Genomic DNA, 22,183 nt, shown 5'->3' with positions numbered 1-22,183 from the left:
TCCCTTAACAACCGTGGCAAGAAGAGTCATAAAATGGGTCAAAACTCACTTAACAAATCTTTCACTTAACAATCAAAATGTTGGGCTAGTTTAAAGAATTTTAGAGAAATGTGAGCGTTTAGCCTTCATGTGTTTTTTTTTTCACCCTCAAGAAAAAAATAATGCCACATTTTAATTGGCAACGTATTGAGTCATTGGGGTCACCAAAAGAAAAAGAGCTGTGGGCCACATGTGCAAGTTGCTCCTGCCCACAACATAACTTTACAAACTTGAGAGGCATCCTGTCCATTGCCATACTACCTCCATAAATTTGTAAAGAGGAATTCATGTGTGTATGTGAGGGCTCTGTGTTGCTTTCAAGAAGAAAACCTTGTATATTGTATAATTGATGGTAGTCTGGTGCATTGCTTTATCTGTTGAACTTCTCTGAGTTCTTCAGGGTGTGATGTGAGTCCAGTGACTTTCCAGATTCCTGACAGTATGAACTGGGAGGATCTGTTTTGAGTAGCAATAATAAAAACTGCGGTCCCCAGCTGGAAGTTAGTCAAATCTCCAGTATCAGCACTGTGAATGCCAAAATGGAAAAAAAACACAAGTTTCTTAGGCTTTGTTTTCTCTCCACCTCTTGGAGGAAAGACAGAGGATCATTTGCTTGACATCTTGCAGAATCTTAACGAGGCAGTGAAAGTGTTTGACTTTGTACATGTAGCCTCCATTGGCAGTAATAAAGCATGGTGGGAGATGTAGTTCAATATAGGAGTTCCAGTCCTGGAGATAAGACTTTGGCGAAGGCTGAATTTTCCCATCCTCTTATTTAACAGCTTGTGTAATAAACACATTTGTCTATTCGTTCACTAATTTGCTTAGTTACTGGGGTTTATGTGCCACAACATTTGATAATTCTCTTTTTACAGCATAAGATTAGATACAATATAATAAAACAACAACACTAATCACTAATAATAACAAAAATTATTGAGAGAGAAACTTAAGGCCCCCAAGAACAAAGGCATCTAAAAACAGCCCAGGGTGGGGATTCTTATTTATTTTAGATCCCCTCCCAAGACTTTCTTTATAGGCCATGGTTGATGATTCATTATATGATGCAATGAGTTAACTTAGTAATTGGCTTGAGTCTTTTGTGCAAACTTCCACTATATGTGTGTGAAGATGAATTCTCCCTCTGCCAACCTGTGGTCCCAATTCAGTTCAGAGTTATATGTGGAAATAGAGCCATCCAGGAGATCTGAGTATAGATCTTTCCACATTAATATCTCTATGGGGTTTTGTAGCCAGACCTTATCTTTTTAGAAACATTCTGGCCCAGGCTTCACCAACACGGTACCCTCCAGTTCCCCAAATTGTCAATGCTGCTTTAATTTGGCAATAAAAATTGTAAATTGGGAGTTAATAGTCCTACAATCTGGAAGGCCCAAGGCTAATCTGGTTGGTCATTAATAGAACTGGACTGCATGGAGTGGTTGGATCTGGCTTTTTCTACTCTTTCTTGGGCAGCAAAAGTCTGTACTGTACTGCCAGTATCAGGGATAACACCAGAAAAGAAGCAGAGAAAAAAAGGCTAAATGGTTTTTAGATTCTTTAAGCTGTAGAGTCGTTTCCTTCTTTAAAGAAAATTAAAAACTTTGGTGTCAGTTTGCTGTTTCTGTTTCAGTCAAAGCCTGTGATCTTTTTGGGAGTTGTGCAAATTGTAGTTTTACTATCATAGTTTCCTAGCATTTTACAAGCTTTGAACTTAGTTAAAATTGAATCACAAAGAATTTGAAGTCTGTTTGAGTGGACTTTCAGGTTAAGCAGCTTTGATTACCACCACAGATAGACTTCTGAGTTTCCTAGTTGGGCATCTTTGATTTACCACATCAATCCGCTGTTACTCCCCGATGCAGCTTAATCACCTGCATCAACCAAAAATGCACTATATCTTTGGGACTAAAAATGGGTCATTCTTCTGAGGTTAGACAAAGGATATGAGATGGCTTTTCAAATGAACCATTTCTTATATACGAAGTTACTTTTTCCACAGAATAGTTCAGCAGGAGTTAACAACATTGGGCAGAACAGATTTTTTTTTTAACGTGTAGCGTTCGTTTCTTTCAGTGGCAACAGTACTTTGCCCCTGGGGACAGACGCATTTAAAAAAAAGGTTGCATAAAGATTGGACACTTCGCTGTATGTTCAACCAAACGCTATCCTTCTCATACATCTTGCATTTGATGCAATGATGGCGCTCATGTCTACTCTCAACACATCAGAAATTCTCCATTTTTATACATGACAATTCAGGCTCTGATCATCCAGCTGCTCAGAGTGTCCCTCCCCCCCCCCCAACTCAGCTCATCTTTCATAATTGCAGGATTCTACAGAAGAGTTTATTTAGACTCAGGTTTAATTTTTTTGTGCCAATTTAATTTTATGGATTGTTTCTTCAGAACCATGATGGATTTTTCTTATAGCTTTTATATCACTACTTTTTAAAAATCATGTTGTTTGGTTTATTTATTATTTGTAGAGTGACCAATTTTAGCAATTTTAGCTTGCGTAGTTTTCTTAGTGTTCTTGGATTTTCCTAAAAGCAGTGCTAATCGTACAGAAAGCCCCCTCTCCCCCTTTAAAAAGCTTTTAAAATTCATTCTACACCCAGGTTGTTACTGTTGCATGGATGGATCAAATGTAGTCCTGCTACCCTAAAGAACTGCTGAGCATTTGCTTCAGCGGATTCTTGCACGGCTTCCAATACCTGGCATTGTGGTTTTTGAACTTGCTGATGTCAAACTGACTTCTTCAGGCTGTTACTGTATAGCATTGCAGAAATACCAACATCTAATAAGAAGTACGACTGCTCCCTTCAGCAGTCATTGGCTGCTTTTATTGTTCAAACTTGTGGAAGCCTGCTTTGATGTGCTTATTAACTAGATTGATGCAGCTCCCCCCCCCCCCCGATTTTTGTTTTTCGCAGGGAGAACTAGCAAGTCTGACTCACAAATTGGTGCAGCATAGATGTACTATAGTCATCCGTGTTTGATATGCCCCCACCTTCCACACATCTCCATTTTGTGATCCTTTGATCACTCCATTAGCATTTGGAGTAAAAATATTTTCAATGTTAGGATGCTCTATTTTCATTTTCCTCCCCTTTGTCCTAAAAAGTGTCAAACCTATTTATAATTAAGTCTTTTTGAAACACCCCGGAAAAGACAAATAACATCATAGGATAAACATTTTCTCTGGCATTCTAAATGTAGAAGGATTCAGAAGCCTTCATAAAGTCATATGACCTCATTAGTGAAAATGTGTCTTAGGTACAGAAATACAGACTGGCCCTATCAGCTGGAAAAATGGTGTTTGTAGAATACCTCTGGCACTAGACTTTGTGTTATTGTATGTTGTGTGGAAAACACCTCTCTCCTTCAGAGAGGAAATTAAGCAGGAAGACTCGTATGTGCTATCTCTGTGAAACAGATGGGGTAAAATATGCAGCTTTTCATGATAGGAACTTAGCACCCTGCTTATGCAGATCAGACCAATTTTGCTTTGTTTTAATAACTGCTATCTTCTTCTTTGTACTCTTCTCTCTCTGAAATGTTTTTCTTCTATCTCTCTGTGTGTCCAGTTTTAGACAGTTGTGTTCAGGTGCTTAACATTTCGCCAAGTTTTTTTTTTTTTTACTCTTTGAAAATCACTTATCTACTTGCATTTGAACATTTTTAGGGAGGAGATACTGGAAAATGTGTGTAAGCCTTAGTGATTGTGACAGTAAGCACCACAGTGAAACAACAGAAGAAAGAATTGAGGTCACCCATAGATACACAGTTGAAAGCACTCAAAATAGGTCTTTTAAAAACACATAGCCACCTTATGGGAAAAATAGAATACATGGTTATTTTCAGAGACACTATGTAAGAAATGGTTTATACGCAGTATGGGAAAAAGTAAAAGAAAAGCACTATATGGAAGTACCAATATGGCTTTCAATGGTGGAAGCTTTGACACATCTGAATATTAATAGTACGAAAAAGGTTATTAGGTACAAAAAGATACTAACAGCACAGGGAGAACTAAAACAGAAGAAAGAATTAAAAGAACAAGGGATTGATATAGGATGGTTTAAACAAATGCAAATACAAACAAGATATGAGAAAGCTGTTAAAGAGTATGGTTCTAATATAGAAAATTCAGAATTAAATAGGATACTCATGGGAACAGATGAAAAAATGATTTAAAAATTGTATAGTTATTTACTTAGAATAAATTTAGAAAAAGAAGAGGTTAAAGAAACAATGATAAAATGGGCAAAAAACTTTGGATATACAATACCATGTTTCCCTGAAAATACAACCTGTCCTGAAACTAATGCCTTGCCACATTTTTCGCGTGGGCAAAAATATAAGTCCACACCCAAAAATAAGCCCCCTGGACAACACCCCCCTCCGGCCAGGCAGATCACCGCTCACCAACCTAGCAGTATCCCGAAGGTGCCAAGCCGCAGGAGTCAGGGGGAAGGCGCTCATATTGCTTGGCGCCTTTGAGATACCGCTAGGTTGGGGAGTGGCGTTCTGCCTGGCTGGAGGGGGGAGTTGCTGGGTGGCTGCTCCGTTAAGAGCGGGCTCCCAAAGAGGGGCACAGCCTCAGGGGCGAAGCAGCCATGAGGTGACCACGCTCATGAGCAGCCGCCCGGCAAACCCCCTCTCCAGCCAGGCAGAGCGTCATTCACTGATCTAGGGGGTATCCCTAAGGCGCCAAGCCACATGGCGCTCTGGCCACCTCCCAGCTCCCGCAGCTTGGCACATTCGGGATACCCCCTAGGTCAGTGCATGGAGCTCTGCCCGGCTGGAGAGGCGGGTTGTGCGAGTGCCTGTTCCGCTCCCCAGCAAGCATGCTTCCCAGCCTCACCATGCCCTGGCCCAGCTCTCCCTGCAGGGCCAGGGCACCGCCGCACTCTGAGCATAACTTCTTCTCTGGCTTCCAAACTCCAAAACTCGGCTGCCGAGTCTTCCAGCAGCGGCCGCTCTAGGAGTGCGCTCTGAGTGTGGGCCGGCTGCTTCGCCCCTGTGGCTGTGCTCGGCTCTTCGGGAGCCCGCTCGCAAGGGAGCAGCTGCCCAGCAACCCAAAAAAGAATAAGCCCTCCCCCTATAATAAGCCCAAGGCCATATTTCGTGGGGCAAAAGAAAATAAGACCCTGTCTTATTTGGGGGGAAACACGGTAGAACTAGAAAAATGGCAACAAGTATGTGAAAGGAACTATAAATTGACAATGGTGACAGCATACAAAGAGAATGTATATAAAATGTTTTATAGATGGCACATGACACCTGAAAGATTAGTAAAAATGTCTAAGGATAAGTCAGCTAAATGTTGAAAATGTCATCAATTGCCAGGAACATATTATCATATCTGGTAGATATGTAGGGATACAAAAAGCTATTGAGTTAAAATACAAACACGGTTAGAGAAAATGATACATCAGTCGGTAGAGTTTAAGACAGAGGTATTCTTATTGGGTATTCTACCAGAGAAATAGAGTAAAGAAGATTCATATTTGATTGTACAAATAATAACAGAAGCTAGAATTGTAATTGCACAAAATTGGAAAGCAGACAAAATCCCATCGGAAGGGGAGGAAATACAGAAGATATTAGACTCTGCAGAAATGAACAAGTTGACATTGAGAATAAAGGACAAAGAATAATCAGTGTACTACATGGGGGTGATTTTATGAGTGGCTTAAAAAAAGATATAAATAGAAAGAAAAAGGAACAAAACATGAAATAAATATCTCAGATGACACATGATTAAATTAGGGAGAGGGGAAATTAGAAAATATGAAAATGTAAAATATACAGGCAGAAAATGATATGAATTGACAAATGTTAAATAGCAATTATAACAACGTATATTTAAGAATGAATTTGAAAGGGAAAATAAAAAACTTTTTACAAAAAACAAAAACAAATAGCCACCTTGTAACCTTCCACCCTCAATGGGATGCCTGTCTGAATTTATGCAGATATGCCACTGTTATGTGGGCAGCTACAACTGGACTCTGGGTCTCATTTGAAATACTCTAATACCTTTTGCTGCTATCACTGCCTGGATGAATTTGCTGACCTGTAGGATATAGTCAGCTTCTTTTGAGGAATCTATTGAAGTGCACAGAGTGGATGTTTTCGATGTCTGTCTGTGGAGATTCTCAGACATCATGGTTGTCCCAAAAGTGCTTTTTTAAAAAGGCAACTGGACTTTCTTTGTTTTTCCTTGAAGATGTTTCGCTTCTCATCCAAGAAGTTTCTTCAGTTCTGAGAACTGAAGAAATCAAGATCACATGAAGTACTAATACGCCTCTATAAAGCCTTAGTAACACATCTAGAATACTGCATCCAGTTTTGGTCACTGCACTATAAAAAGATGTAGAGACTCTAGAAAGAGTGCAGAGAAGAGCAACAAAGATAATTAGGGGACTGGAAACTAAAATATGATGAACAGTTGTAGGAATTGGGCATGGCTAGTCTAGTGAAGAGAAGGACCAGGGGAGACATGATAGCAGTGTTTCAATATATGAGGGGCTGCCACAGAGAAGAGGGGGTCAAGCTATTTTCCAAAGCACTTGAAGGCCAGACAAGGAATAATGGATGGAAACTGAACAAAGAGAGATTCAACCTAAAAATAAGGATATATTTTCTGACAGAACAATCAACCAATGGAACAGAAGTTGCCTTCAGAAGTTGTGGGGGCTTCCTCACTGAAAGCTTTTAAGAAGAGACTGGACTGCCATCTGTCAGAAATGGTGTAGGGTCTTCTGCTTGGCGAGGAGGTTGGATTAGATGACTTACAAGGTCCCTCCCAACTCTGTTATTCTATTGTTGTTAATATTCTGAACCATCTTCAAGGAAAAACAAAGTCCAGTTTCCTTTTGGGCTCAGGCTTTCTATGTCTCTGCACAACATGCTTCTTGTGGTACATATTGGGTACTGCTCCACTATCAGTTAGCTTCTGGTATAATGGTGAAGCCCAGGGACTGTACTGGTGAGGATGCTGCTGCTATTGGGAGGACAGAGTCTCTAACTCAATGAGCAACCTTTTTAGATGCTGAATTGAATAATTTATTGGCCAAGTGTGATTAGGCACACAAGGAATTTGTCTCTAGCGCAGAAGCTTGGTGTACATTGCAAAGCAAGAGAATCATCATCATCATCATCCTCCATTGTGACATTGCTGTCCTCTATCAGGAGTTTCTTCTTGGAACACCTGCTGGATTCTCAGCCTCTTTCTCTTCTTCCAAAAATCCGTTTTTTTGTGCGAAGCCTTTGATTCAGCCCAGCACCCCATTTGCACACCACCAGCTCTCAGATTGTGTTGCCAGAGTTCAGTGGTAAAAATAGCTGAATGTTAACAAGCAATTTCCATCCATTTTTCAGGATTTTGGACAGTTTTACACACGGGAATAGGAGTGGTTTGCCAGCAGGAGGCCTCCCCATCTTTGTCTTTAATAGCTCACGTCCCATCCATGTTACCTTTGTTTTTCCTTTCAGGGGCAATAGATCATGTCTGTTTTTCAACATGCATTAAGTTACACTCCTCTGTCGTCTCCAGCCAGATAGAATTACAATTCAGCACGTCAGGAGACCCGTACATTGGGGGAAGACTGGTTCAGGATTTCCAATAAAGATTTGCCTTCCAGGCTCATAGCAGTATCAACAGCTTTTGTCAGGGTTATAAATCATGTATATTCAGCAGTGGAATTAATGATATCACTCATTTTATTATTATTATTATTTTTAATGCAAACATTTTGTCTACTAGTTGAAGTTCTCAGGGTGGATTTAATTGGAAGAAACTTGAGGTTTTGGCAGAGTTGAATGGCATTTGCATATTTACATACTGTTTCACTGTGATCCTCTAAGACACCCCCCTCCCCCTGGCAGCCAGATGAGCTATTTGAAATGGAAGAGCTTACTGCTTGATTACTAAGTCTAATTTTTTGTTATCCCATGTTAACAAAACAACAGAGAATTTTGATAAATGCAGCAAAAAGTCCTGCAAGCCTCAGCATCTGTGCTTGGAAGTAACTTCTGTTCAAATCAGCGGGATTCGCCTTTAGTTAGGAGGACTTTGAGATGAGGTTGAATGGATACGTAAGAAAATGGATAGGAACTTTGGCACATTTAGCCAAGAATCACCTGATCATAAATGATTATGGACATGCAGATAAGCAAAAAGTGAACATTTTGGGGCTTTGGTCAATTTGTAGGGATTTCATATGCATTTTTTGTTATGTCAGTTATTCAAAGTTGGTTTATAACTGGAGATGATTGCCAGTTAGAGATGTAGTGATTTGTGTGCTGAAAATTCATTTCCGATCATTTCTAGTTTGGATGGGGAAAGTATTCTTGGCTGAAATCTTAGCAACCCATTTTCAGCTAGCGTAAAACTTGACTTCCAAAAAGTTGGTTATTGCATCAGTTCAAAAAGATACGGGTTATTTTCCCAACGTACTGAATTGGGTACCAAGACTAAGTCAGGAAAGCTGGTTGCATAGACCATTTTGAGAGTCTTGTGATTGCAGCAGGTATAATAAACATTGGACCAGATCACAATGGCTAATGAATTTTGGTTGGAAAGCCATTCCCACCCTTATTTTCCTGTTGTTGTTTAGCTGAATAGTTCAGCCACTCTGCCACTGAAGTTTAGCAGATTGATCTATTGTCAAATGCTGACATTTGACTACCAATTTTTCCCTAGTGGCTAAAGAATAATCTTAACTCCCTAATCTGATATGGACATCACACTAAGACACACACTAAGCCAAAAGAAAACAACAACCAACCAACTAACACAGAGTGGCACATCACTCACAGTAGCATGAATGACAGGTAGTCCTAAACCTATAACCATTCGTCTAGTGACCAAAGTTACAACAGCATTGAAAAAAGTGACTTATGACTATTTTTCACACTTACAGCCTTTGCAAGCATCCTTTGGGTCACATGATCAAAATTCAGACGCTTGGCAACTGTGCTATATTAATAACGGTTGCAGTGTCCTGAGGTCATGTGGTTCCCTTTTACGATTGTCTGACAACAAATTAATGGGGAGGCCAGCTTTACTTAACTGTATGACTTACTTAACAATGGCAACAATTGACTTAACAACTGTACTAATAAAGATGGTGAAATGCAGCAAAATTCACTTAACAACTGTCTCACTTAACAATGGAAATTTTGGGCTCAAATTGCATTAGTCAAGGACTACCTGTATTCCTCTGGCCCCCGTGCCTGGGAAAATATCCAGGTCTGCAAGGTTTTCTGAAGGGTGAAGAGAGTCAGGGCCAACTGGACTACGGTGGTATGGTATTTCAGAGAGCAGGCTCAGCTAGAGAAAAGGCCTCCTTCCTGGGTCCTGGATCTTTTAGGGATGACAATCCCTAATAGATGGGACCTACAGCATGCCCCTCCTGTGCAACCTAGTGAAATGGATAGAAATGATGGAAATAAAGTACAGTAGTCCCTCAAATATCCTGGTCCAGTGCCATGCAGGCACCGAGAGTCCACAGCATCTATTGACCAGGAATGGAAATATATAACTAAGACCTCACCCTTTGCTGTTGTTGTCTTGCAATATAGCAATAGCAATAGCAGTAGACTTATATACCGCTTCATAGGCCTTTCAGGCCTCTCTAAGCGGTTTACAGAGAGTCAGCATATTGCCCCCAACAATCTGGGTCCTCATTTTACCCACCTCTGAAGGATGGAAGGCTGAGTCAACCCTGAGCCGGTGAGATTTGAACCGCTGACCTGCTGATCTAGCAGTAGCCTGCAGTGCTGCTTTTAACCACTGCGCCACCTTTTGATCTTCTGTCCTAGAGATGACACCTGTTTCTTGAGGAGTTCCAGTGTCCTTCTGGTCTGGATTCCTGAGATAGAGGGACAGAATTGACATTTCTCCAAAGCATATAAAGTGACAGACTAATGCTGTTTTATGGGGATCTATAATACAATTATTTCGATGTCTCTGTATTCGTAAAGAGCTGGATTGCTAAGGTTGATATTAGTCTGTATTTTTAACAAGCACCGGGTTTGGTTTCCACCCTATGTTCTGGCCACAAGTTCTGTGTTTGCTTCAGATAAATTTCTAGGCTTCTTTCCAGGTGTAAGTGCAGAGGCATCAGTACAAGTTAGCTTAAGTCTGTGTTTACAATACCCCACCCAAAACGCAATCAAGGAAAATATATCCCAATCAAGGCTAGTAGAATGAGCTACCCCATGTAAGCAACCAGAAATCTCCATTCCTCATAATGATGCTTTGTAGTCTGGTACTGAAATGTCTCTAATAAGCTACCTTGAAGATTTTCTGTTTGTTTGTTTCTCTCCAAAATCTAATATTCTGGGTAAAATGTTAAAAGCCAGCATTGCATTCTGAGAATATTTGCAATTTTTTACAAAAGTTTTTTGGATTTTTATTTTTAGAATATACATCAACATCAATACATGAACAGTATGGCGTCTGGGTATCGTTCGTTTTGGGACAAATGTCAATAATATTAATGGTATTTGTTACATTAATCAAACATGAAAATCCTAGTATTAATATACATATTTGTTTTAAAGTAGTTATTCAATATTTCAATGTTCCATTTTAATGCCAATCACAATATTATTTGAATTTACATAGTACTGCCCTCTTTCAACCTCTAATCTTTCCTCTAATTATTGCTTTTATTCTATTGTATGAAAAATATATGCGCTAATATTCCCCCTATTTCTTATATCTGCCTCTATTCTGGCTTCTAGTTAGGCCACCATTACTAATCCTAATACACTTGTTTATATTAAGATATAGACATTTATTATTTAATGTTTCAATGTGCCATTCTAGTGCAAAACCATATTATTTAAACATACTTAATAATACCATCTTTCAACCTCTAATCTTTTCATCTAGCTATTACTTTGAGAGTGTGTATTCTTATTTCTACCTCTATTCTAGTTTTTAATCAGGCCAGCACTATATTAAAAAAAAGAAAGAGAAAAAATATTTCCTTCAAGTCTTCAAGTCTTATTCATTTTTTAGCTTGCCTCCATACTCCTCTCTTGGATCCTTGCCTCTATCTACACCTGTATCTTCACTGTTCCATCTAAACATTTCTCCCATCTCTATCCTCTTATGCTGCCAGGCCTCGAAAGTATCTACCCAGGCCTCTATCTCCCTTTCAAAAGTATCTTCCTACTTATCCGATTCTATTTTTAAATCTCTTAAAAGTACTTCCCCCTTGGTTTATTTCATCAGTGATTTTTATCTTTTATTATCTTCTCCTTCTCATCTTCTTGCTTTATTTGCTAATGTGTCTGTTCTGTCTTTTCCTCCATTTTTTCTGTTGCCTCCTCTCTTTCCTGGAATATTTGGTCTTCATTCATTATCAGTTGCAGTGTTTTCTATTTTCTCATTTATGCCCTGCAATAGGTTCTTTGCCTATATGTAATTCATTGTCATAGTGTCCTTAATGCTTTGGAACATCGATGCCATTTCTTTTGAAATTTCACTTATTTCCCTCTGATGGAGCATTGTGGCTTATTTTAGTAAATCCTGCTCTTACTCAATAGTCTAAAAATAATATATTCAAGTCTAATGTTGCTCCTCAGAAAGTACAATGCTTGTAGTTCTTTATATTTCAGGATTATATAATCAGTTCCATTTAGATAGTCCAGGAAGCTTTCCAAAAATCACTTAACTTTGCTTAAGAGTCTTTCTTATTACAATACAATACAATACAATACAATACAATACAATACAATACAATACAATACAATAGCAGAATTGGAAGTGACCTTGGAGGTCTTCTAGTCCAACTGCCTGCCTAGGCAGGAAACCCTATGCCATTTCAGACAAATGGCTATCCAACATCTTCTTAAAGACTTGCAGTGTTGGGACATTCACAACTTCTGGAGGCAAGTCGTTCCACTGATTAATTGTTCTAACTGTCAGGAAATTTCTCCTCAGTTCTAAGTTGCTTTATTCCCACAGTTGAGTCTCCAGTAATCATAAAGTAGTTAATTATAGAACAGTAGGTATCACCACAGTCCTCCAGATGAATATTGTTTATTTCTCTTATCAGAAACTTTCCTAGGCTCTAGGGATATGGTATATTTCCATTCATCAGTAGGTGGCACCCTCAGCTTAGTTTTTAGGTTTGTTTCAAATGTAAAGTTATTTAATCCAATTTTAATTCAATTTGTAGAAGCAAAGTCAATTATTCAAGTAGATAGTTACAGCATTTTTAAATGCCTTTCCACAATGCCTACCAGTTCAAAGGTTTAATTTTCTATGTTTTTAAAAAATCTTTAGCTCTTCTCCCTTTACTTCCTCTCTTTCAGGTCTAAAAATGTTCTCTGTATAATTGTTCACCGTTTTAACAAACAGTTCTAAGAGTCTCTTTTCCTAGATTTTCTTTCTTTTTTCCTTTTAAAGTTGGGGTCTAAATAAAAAAGAAATCTTCTCACCCAGCTCCAGTCACTGTCTATCTACAACGTCCCTGCACTTTCTTTGTTACCATTGTCCCAGCTTCAGGGCAGCTGTGATGGCTGCCTCTTCTCCTCATTGTGGGTCAGAAAGCCCTGGGTCTTGCGGCTCTCCGTAACTTGCAGGACGCCCCTTTTTTCTTCACCACCCCTATAGGGCGGCTTTAGTTCCTTTTGGAGCCCTCCAATGAGGAGAACTCAGCGTGGGAGCACAGACCCACTCCTCACATCTGATTTTACTGCGAAGTCAGCCGGAAGTCCAGAATATTTGCACTTTTGATGCTTTCCTCTTTTTTATTTCTACCGCAATAACTATGAAAGTATAGTTATTTTAAAGAGCCATTATATTGTGAGATCAATTTTTTATTTGGTTTTTATGCATATTAATCACAGGATAGGTTTTTATAGTATATGGCTGCATTTGTGCATGTGCATATTACTTAAGAAACTTAAGGTAACTTTGGATTTCCTGGCACAAGAAGTAGGGGAAGGGAAATTTGACCCGTGTATCAGTGATATAGGTATGTCCCTTGGATGCAGAAGGTACCGAGTTTGTTGCCTGTCATCTCTAGGGAGAAAAATTGCTTTCTGAAAGCTGCATAAGGACAATCCTAATGCAGATGAATAATAGGTGATTATACTCACACATCGCCTTGGTTATGATATACACTCCCATAGTTTGCTGGATTCACACTATGGTTTACAAACTGTAACACACACAGAAACCCTCTGATTGCTTAGCATTTGCATGACCTTCTTTGCAACTAAATCTGTGCCCCTCTTGAGGGTTTTTTAACCCTGAATATTGGCTGATGTACTGGTGGATTGTACACGCTTTACTAATTGAAGCCTGATCACATCATTTCATTTCTTTCCTGCGGTTTTTAGGTGTCAAAGATCCAGTTGGCCATTGCAAGGGGTGAAACAAACTGATGCAAGAGACCTGGCAGTGGACTGAGATGGATTGGCTGTGACAACCTGTGACTGGTGGAGGGGGGGGAGGGAGTGGGAAGAGTGATGATGAAAAGTTCCTGCCGAGCTGGCCTCCACCGGGAACTGCTGAATTCTACATCCTCCACCTTCTACCCAGTCAAACGGTATGAATGCCTTGTGCTTTCTGTGGCCAAGCAAAATGCTCCAGAATGCTCCTTCCGGCTTCTGCTTTGGGAATCACTTTCCTATTTGCTGCACTCACTGACTGAAAGAACTGGCATAGGGATGTCCCCGGGAATGCTTAGATTTATAGATTGTGTCCCTAGCAAAAGGGTGGGGTATGATTTAGAATACACTGCTTATTTCAGCGATAAGAAAAAGAAAGAATAGGCTGTTTTTGAATGAGACATAGGAATACATCAAATTATTTGAATTGTTTAAATATTGGATATCCAAAAAGGGATTCAGCAGCAAATGAACTGTCATATAAACCAACATCTCTATAAAATGTACTGGCTGGGGAATTCTGGGAGTTGGTCCACTCATCTTAAAGTTGTTAAGGAAGGAACACTGATGTAAACTACAGAGAAATTCTGGGAGAAGGTGAGGTTAGCAACTTTAAGCTGTATGGACCAACCCCCAGAATTGCCGACCCACTTGAATCAGCACCATCAGTTGTCGATTGTAGATTTTGCCACAAAATAAGTTGAGACTTCAGGAAAGCTGCTTTCATTCCTTGGGACCTTCCCTCTGGAGTCCTGGTACTGTATAAGCAGTGCTAGCATCTGACTTTCCTCTTCAGCCTGGGATCTCCGCATCCTGGAGGGTGGGATGAATACTACTTACATACATGATTGCAAAGTAACATGGTTCCTGATAAGCAGCTTGCTTGCTCTGGATCTCAGTTACTCTGCATGGCTACCTGTTCGTAGCCTCTGTGGCTCCCATAGATGCACCCCCCGAGGCAGCATCGTTATTTCCTTTTTTTTAAAAATAAGATATTAAAAGGACATACTGAATATTGATTACTCTAAATAAAACCAAACCTCCAGCCCTTCGAAAAACAAAATTGCTGCTTCTTCTCATTGTCTATTTCTTTTAAACAAGTATAATAAGATATCTTAAACCTACTGAAGTTTTAACTGAACTATTATGTTTGTAATTTGAAGTAATTATGCTACCAATGTTCATGCTTGCAGCTTTCCATCATGCAGATGTCCTAAGAGTAGGGGGAAAAAAAGAGAAAGAATTTGGGGTACATAAGGACCTTTTCCATAGGGTTTATCTATCCCTGAAACAGTGATTTGCGCTTGTAGCCCAACCCACAATGTAACGATTCCAAATTTCATAGAGCAGTTTTAATCCTTAAATTCATTTTTACCCTTAAATCAGCAATTTTTTAAAGTCTCTCTTTTCTTTCTCACTCCCTTTCCCCTTTCTTCTTCAGAATATCTGGAATGCACTTAAAGCCCTATCTCAAGTTACAGAAGAAAGAGAGATCTTTTGAAATAAGCCTGGACTCTCCACGAAGCCCACCCATGAGTGAACAGAGATTGGCAAAAGATGAAAAACCTAGGAATCCGAAGCCAAACCTTTCACCCAACCCACCTCTTTGGAAACCACTGGGGAACCTCTCAACCAACACACTCTATAGTAGGAACAGCAACCAAAGCCATGTGGAAGCACCCAGGGTCAAAGAGAAGAGAGCTACCCCGCCTGCCTCTATCCATCAGGGGGAAGACGAAGAGGGATTGCTGGATATCTGGGCGGTTGTAAAGCCTGGGAACACAAAAGAGAAAATAGCCTTTTTTGCAGCCCAGCTATGTAGTGACACTCGAGTATTTTCCATGAAGAACAAAAGCACCTGGGACATAGATAGGCGAGCAACCAAACGCCGGAAAAAGTCACTAGATATCAAAAAGGCCAAGGTCCACTTGGAAAGGATGAGAGAGGCCAATGCGAGATGCTACCAGCCCGAGCCCTTTGCCTGTGGCATTGAGCACTGCTCTGTACATAATGTGAATGATGGTGGGGAGGGAGGGTTCCCTGGTCGACCGTTATCAGTTGTCGAGATGGTTGCTTTCCTGGAGCAAAGAGCAAGTGTTTTGCTGGCCAGTTGCACCAGAAACTGTCCCAGTGCCTCTGCTGTGCCCAGATTTGCCGGGCAACCTAAACCTTCCCCTTCTGCTCCTGGATTCTTTTCTGACTTCAGGGCTTGCGAGGTTCCGTCTGAAAAGCCACCCTGTGGCAGTCACAGTGTAGAGCAGCAGGCTGAGCCAGTGCGTGTCTTGGAGATGGTTGCAAAGCTTGAATCAGAGTGCCTGAGGCGCCAAAGTGAACGTGAAGCAGGGAGCTTGTCTAGAAATAGTAGCTTCCGGCGGAATGTAGGGCGAGTGCTCCTGGCAAGTGGAATACTACCAGAGAACGAGTCTGACAAGGTATCATCTCTGGTCCTCCACCAAGAAGAATGTAATGGTGAGAAGGTGGGGTGGGGATCGAAGCACAATGGTTCAGTGGAAGATAGTTTATGGGAAGGTCCCTCTTCTGGCCAGTCTTCCTTTGATGATTCTCTTGAAGGCAACCATGATCTTAAGCATGGGCAAGGAACCATATCCGTCAACTGGTATGATTCTCAAAACATCACTGAGTCACATCCCTCTAAGTATTCAGAAGCTGTTCAGACATCTCCACATTTCTTATATAAAACATCTTCATCAACCGAACGCACACCAAAAGAATCACTAGATGTTCCTAATTTGAATGCAAGCGTCAGAGTGAGTGAATCCCTGAATATTAGCATATCTGTCAGCAAGATAGATCAGAATTGCAAAAAACCCCAATCTTCTGATTTGAGCTTTGGTGAAGATTCTCTTCCAGGAAGACTTTTCTTGCTTTTATCCAAATGTGAAATCTCCCAAGAGTGCCTGCAGTCAGTGGAGACCCCCACGGAGGAATGTCCAGCAGGGACTCAAGGAAAGGAAGCTTCCTCTGCTGACCAAGTTTGTATGAGAAGCCATGTTTCAGGTGACTGCCCTGATGTTTCCTCAGATAATGCACTGCAGATCCTTGACTCATCTCATCTAAAGAGGCAAAGGTCTCATGACTTTTTGGAAACCAGGTTTAAGATCCAGCAACTTTTGGAGCCGCAGCAATATCTGGTCTTCCTGCCCCACCACATTATGGTGAAGATATTTGGCTTATTGCCCACCAAGAGTCTGGTGGCCCTCAAATGCACTTGTGGGTATTTCAAATTTATCATTGAGTACTACAATGTCAGGCCAGCAGATTCACGTTGGGTTCGTGATCCACGCTACAGAGAAGACCCTTGCAAACAGTGCAAAAAGAAGTACACCAAGGGTGACGTCTCGTTATGTCGGTGGCACCCCAAGCCCTATTGCCAAGCTTTACCTTATGGGCCCGGGTACTGGATGTGTTGTCACAGGTCCCAAAAGAATGTCCCCGGATGCAAGTTAGGCCTTCATGACAATCATTGGGTCCCCGCCTGCCATAACCTTAATCGTGCGATTCACAAGAAATCCAGGGAAATAGATGAGGACTGTTAGCACATTCTGCACATCGTTTGGGAGCCTCAATCATGGGTAGGAGGAGAATTCCATGCCTTGTGATGTTTACACTGTGTATATTTTGTGGGTGGTTTTTTTTCCCCTCTTCCACAGGGCTACAAAACTGCACATACTTTCAATCACAAAGGCCTTTTTACCTTTTAGAGAAAAGATTGTGTTTAGCCCACCCGTGTACATAGGTGCTCTAGAATAGCTTCATCTTGGGTGTCTGACAGCCAGTTGACCAACATCAAAGTGCTGCAATGCAGCACCTCAAGTGTTTGCGGCTACAGTCCTGTGTTTTAAAAGTGTCTCATTTTCAAATCTGTATATCGTGTATAAAATATACATTTATATATATAAGTATATATAAATATATATTAACATTGTTTCTGAAAAGAAACTCTAAATATGTAAAAAAGAATCAATCTCTGAAAAGGATGGTTTAACTGGACAACCTTAAAACTAGACTAGAACACATATGCAGTAGGTTATGTTTGAGGGTGGTAGCAGGAAAAAGAAGACTTTTGTTGTCACAGAACTGGAGAGCTTTGGTCTATTGCATCCACTTTACCTTGGGTTTTTTTTTTACTTAATAAAATGTGCATTCTAAACCTGTCCTTTATCATTTTTTTCTTCCCAGTACTTAAAAACCTAGTACTTAAAAGAAATTATTTGGGAAATAAATGTGTATTTTGTGGCACATTATTATTTTTTCTTTTTTAGATGCAGCAGGTTATAATATCAAAAATATGAAAATGAATATTACAGATGTTAACCATTTTTGATGAATTTTGCAAACCCCAGAAAATTTTATCAGCAGTCACAAATTAAATCTACAGTATCGTTTTTCAAACATTCAGTTTTCTTGACATTGCCAGCTTGCATAAACATTGACCTTAATCAAATAACATATCATTATCTATTCTTATGTGAGTTTACCTGCATATTACATAATTTGTATGGTGCCAGCTTCAAAATAAACCTAGACTCTTTTGCCAGATATGACTGGTTAATAGGAGAGTCCGTGATTTAATCAGTAACAATGGCAGAGGACTCAATTTTACACTAAAAGCAGCTGTTTGTATCAGGAAGCAACTTTCCCCATGAATCAAATTTTGACTACTGAAAAGCAAGATTTATGTGCTTGATTCCCTTTATAATCAAGATCTTGTAATTGTAATCTCCTTGGTTAGTTCTTCCTTAATAAATTGTTAATCTTATGGAAAATCCATGAACAAAATAGCTAATTTAAAAAAATCCTAAGAATGAAAGCAAATAATGGATAGCAAGGAATGGATTTATTAATTTAATTTCCTCCTTTCACTCTGGATTCTGAATCGCTCACTATGTAGTCCTATATCCTGAGCAGTGGTTTAATTGCTTAATTGAATTGTGTAATTTTCCAGTTAGCCTAAAATGGAGATACTACAAACATTTTAGAGCAGCGGTTTTTGAACTTGGCACCTTTAAGAAGTAAAAGAAAAACGAGATGAGAAACCCGATAATGTTTTTCGGAAAGATTGGTTAATTTCATGAATTGTTACATGCTCTGCAAATTACTTTCAAGATACTGCACACTAAAATTTAAAAAACAACAACTATATAAGGAAAGATTGAAATGGTTTTACAGTTAATAGGTTTGAGGCAAATCTTTTGTATTATTAAGAAAAATGTACTCAGAAATAGGAAGGTATGCTTTATTTGTCAGTACTGTGCTTCATATAAAGAAAGCCACACAGAAAAATGGAGTTCAAAATGATTTGAGAATTTCAGCTATGAAAATAAACCAACTGTGGAAATCCCTTAAGGAGAGACAACAGCTCAGCTGGCTTAAATATTGGGAAGCAAGGGGAGAAGATTTTCAATTAAGAGAGGAAAATAGAGGTAAAATTCCTATGTTCTTAGTTAAGGGATCTTGGCAATAATTTCTAATCTGAAAGGGTAACAGGAACTTCTAATTTTGCCATTATCTCCTGCAAGGCAGGGGATTTGTCAACGTTTAAGATTTGTGGACTTCCACTCCAACAATTCCCCAGCCACGAGTTGCAGTCCATAAGTCTTAGCAAGGTCGGACACCCCTGCTCTTAGATTTCGTCAAGAAAACATTGGTTGGTATCATGCTTTGTGGAGAAGGCCTCTAGACTTTATTTTGAAGGGTTGGGTTCAATCTGGCAGCCAAGAGCCGAATCAGAGATTGCAACAGCTGGGAAATATATTGTACCAGGGCAACACACCTCGCATTTAATAACGAAACCTCATTTTGACATTGGTGCCCTTGCAGATCTCTGTTTCAGATGAAAACGTATTTCAAGTGTTGAAGGATTAACATTTTACAAACTTTTATCATTCATAAAGGTTACACTATCTTTGTCAGTTTTTGGGGGGTGTAGATGGAGACTTCCTATAAAAATAATTAGAACAGCATTCTAAAAAAATAGAACAGCATTCTGTAAAAAAATGGAACAGCATTCATACTGGGAAAAATATTTCTTGACAATGGACTAGTGGACAAGTAGCCACCAAACAGCATCATTGTTATGTGCCACCCAGTCACCTCTTGTGAGATGACAGCCATATGAATTTGATATAATGGAGCTCAACCAGAATTCTTCAGACTGAAAGCAATTTTACCAGCAATATGGTGGCCATCTTATGATTCTGTGTTATTTTCCTCTCTGTAAATATCTTCGTTTTTCTTGGTCAGTTGCTTTTACCAGATCTGCGTAAAATAAAGAATAATCCCAAGAAGGCTTTTGATAGATGGGTGACCAGCTACAAGCAGTTTCTTCAGCATTTTTTTGTCCTAAATTGGATAGTTTTTGAGGTAACTACTCTCATGGGTATTTCCCATGTATATTACAATACCTATCAGGCATGAAATTCTCTTATCTTCGCTACCTGTTCGGAAGGTAAGCCGTTCCATTGATTTATTATTTTCATTGTCGGGTAGTTCTGCTTCTCTCTTTGATTAGTTTCAATCCATTGCTTCTTGTCCTGCCTTCAGGTGCTTTGGAGAATAGGTTGATTCCCTCTTTGTGACAGCCCCTTAGATATTGGAACACTACTATCATGTCACCCTTAGTCCTTTTCATTAGACATACACAATTCCTGCAGTGCTCTTTCTAGAGTCTCAACGTTGTGGCGATCAAAACTGGATGTGGTATTCCAAGTGTGGTCTTATTATAAAGTGGTATTAACATTTCATGTGATCTTGATTCTGTCGCTCTATTAATGCAGCCTAAGACCATTGGCTCATTTGTAATATTTAGCTAGTAAAGTTATTTGAAGAAAAACCTACTTGCTTTTCAATTTGTCATGAAGACTAGCCTATTCTAGATAAGATTGATAGATAAGAATCGCAAACATTCCAGAAGATAGGGTTAAGATATAGGAGGATGTTCACAGACTTGAACCCTGAGCCCTATCAAAATGAAATTCAACTGTTAAAAAAAGGCTCTACATTTAGGCAAGAAAAACCAAATGCACAGGTACAGTATAGGTGGCACCTGGCTCAATAATAGTAATTGTGAGAGAGATCTTGGAGTCCTAGTATACAATCACTGAAATATGAGCCAGCAATTTGATGCAGCTGCCAAAAAAGCTAATGTAGTCCTAGGTTGCATTAATATAGAATAAATCAATGGAACAGCCTACCTTCAGAAGTTGGGGTGCTCCATCATTAGGGGTTTTCAAAAAGATTGGACAGCCATTTCTCCAATATAGCATAGTCTCTTGCTTGAACAAGGGGTTGGACTAGAAGACCTTTAAGGTCCCTTCCAACTCTTATTCTGATACACTCTGAAGATGGCTGGAGTGCTGCTTCCAGCACAATACGTCTCATATGTAGAAACTTACAGGATTTAGTCAGAGAAACTTGAAAAATCAAAGCATTGCATAACTATTAAGGGCTATTAATAAAATAATTTAACAAGACCCACCCCTGTGGTTGGATCAAACCTAAACAACTTTTCAGATTTAATTGAAATGGGATTTTTCAAAGCAATCTACACACAATGGGATATTGTATACACTGTGAAACATGAGACAGTACTTCCACTTAGGCACTGCCAAACATGCAGGAATAGACTGTCTTTATCCATTCCCATTATGTTCAAAAGACACAAGGTACTTGAGCCAGGTGCAAAACTAATGGGTCACAGTATTTGTTCATTCTGGAATTTGTTTTTAGTGCCAGACAACACTGCATTTGATTTCAAACTGTTTTGGCAGAAACTTCTGAGTGAATGATACAGCACCTGTACAACTTGCTTGACTTGACACTAAGTAGGGTTAGGCCCATTTAATATTTACGTAGGCAACCATTAGGAAATCTTGGGGCTGTAACGAGGAAGTTGAAAAACATCCTTAAAAATGGCAGTGATAAATCTTTTATTGGTAAGAACATACATCAATGTGATCATCAGAAACTGAGTTCACTCCAAAGATGACTTCTGAATCAGAAGCACTTACTTGCTGTAAAGCATCCAAAGATATAGATCACCAAGTATTTGTTTTCCCACCCTATCTGAATTATTTGGAGATTTCTCAATGGAGTTTTTTTTTTTAAGAGCACAGCAGCACTATAAGAAAGCCAATTCTCCATGAAAGAAAGACAAGCCAGTGAGCCTCTTCTGCTGTCTGCAAGTGGCTAGTAGAGCTGTCATTTGGAGCTTTAGCTACTTCACCAGCTGCACACCTTCCCTTGTCACCGCTATTCAGTAAGCATGCCAAGGCGCCCTTACCAGCCTCTTCCCATCCTGTGAATTCATCCCCCAACCTCTGGTGATGTTACAGCTAAATGTGTAATTTCCCTTCTATGTATTCAGAACATACTAGCTATATAATACAGCTCTTGACAGAAGCCAGGTTCTTATCACCACAACAAGGTTGTAGTGGTGTTTGAACTGCTAGGAAATTGCTAAAAAAAAGTTTGATTCAAACCTAAATTTGAATCCCAACATTCAAATATAACTGGCTTCTGTCAATTATTAGTTCCAATATTTACAGATAACATGTCATTTATAGGCTTCCTTTCAATTTTCATCTTCGTTGTAAAATTAGCTACATCTGGATGGCTAAAATGCATCACAAATTAGGAAAAAAGGGCTCAGTCAGGTTATAACCAGTGAAAGGATTCATAATTAATCTCTTCTTTAG

At 39.5% G+C, this 22,183-nt stretch overlaps 1 protein-coding gene across 5 annotated transcripts in view; it reads left to right on the top strand.

Moving 5' to 3' along the window:
• FBXO34 (F-box protein 34) overlaps positions 1–19,917 on the top strand; it is a 74,667-nt gene extending 54,750 nt beyond the window's left edge. For 4 of the 5 annotated variants that reach the window (XM_014064752.2, XM_014064749.2, XM_087728187.1 and 1 more), the window contains 2 exons: positions 13,416–13,624; positions 14,908–17,641. In XM_014064752.2, coding sequence (XP_013920227.2) covers positions 13,545–13,624; positions 14,908–17,023 — 2,196 coding nt within the window. In that variant the 5' untranslated portion in view covers positions 13,416–13,544 and the 3' untranslated portion in view covers positions 17,024–17,641. Of the gene's footprint in view, positions 1–13,415; positions 13,625–14,907; positions 17,642–19,730 lie in introns of those variants that run through there. The other variant, XM_014064754.2, reaches the window with a different exon arrangement.
• The last annotated feature ends 2,266 nt before the right edge of the window (positions 19,918–22,183 follow it).

This window comes from Thamnophis sirtalis, unplaced genomic scaffold (genome assembly GCF_051295495.1).
Source record: "Thamnophis sirtalis isolate CommonGarterSnake01/CBP01778 unplaced genomic scaffold, rThaSir2_p1.2 scaffold_1, whole genome shotgun sequence".
Classification (NCBI taxonomy): Eukaryota; Metazoa; Chordata; class Lepidosauria; order Squamata; family Natricidae; genus Thamnophis; species Thamnophis sirtalis.
This window is presented reverse-complemented; position numbering and strand designations above follow the sequence as displayed.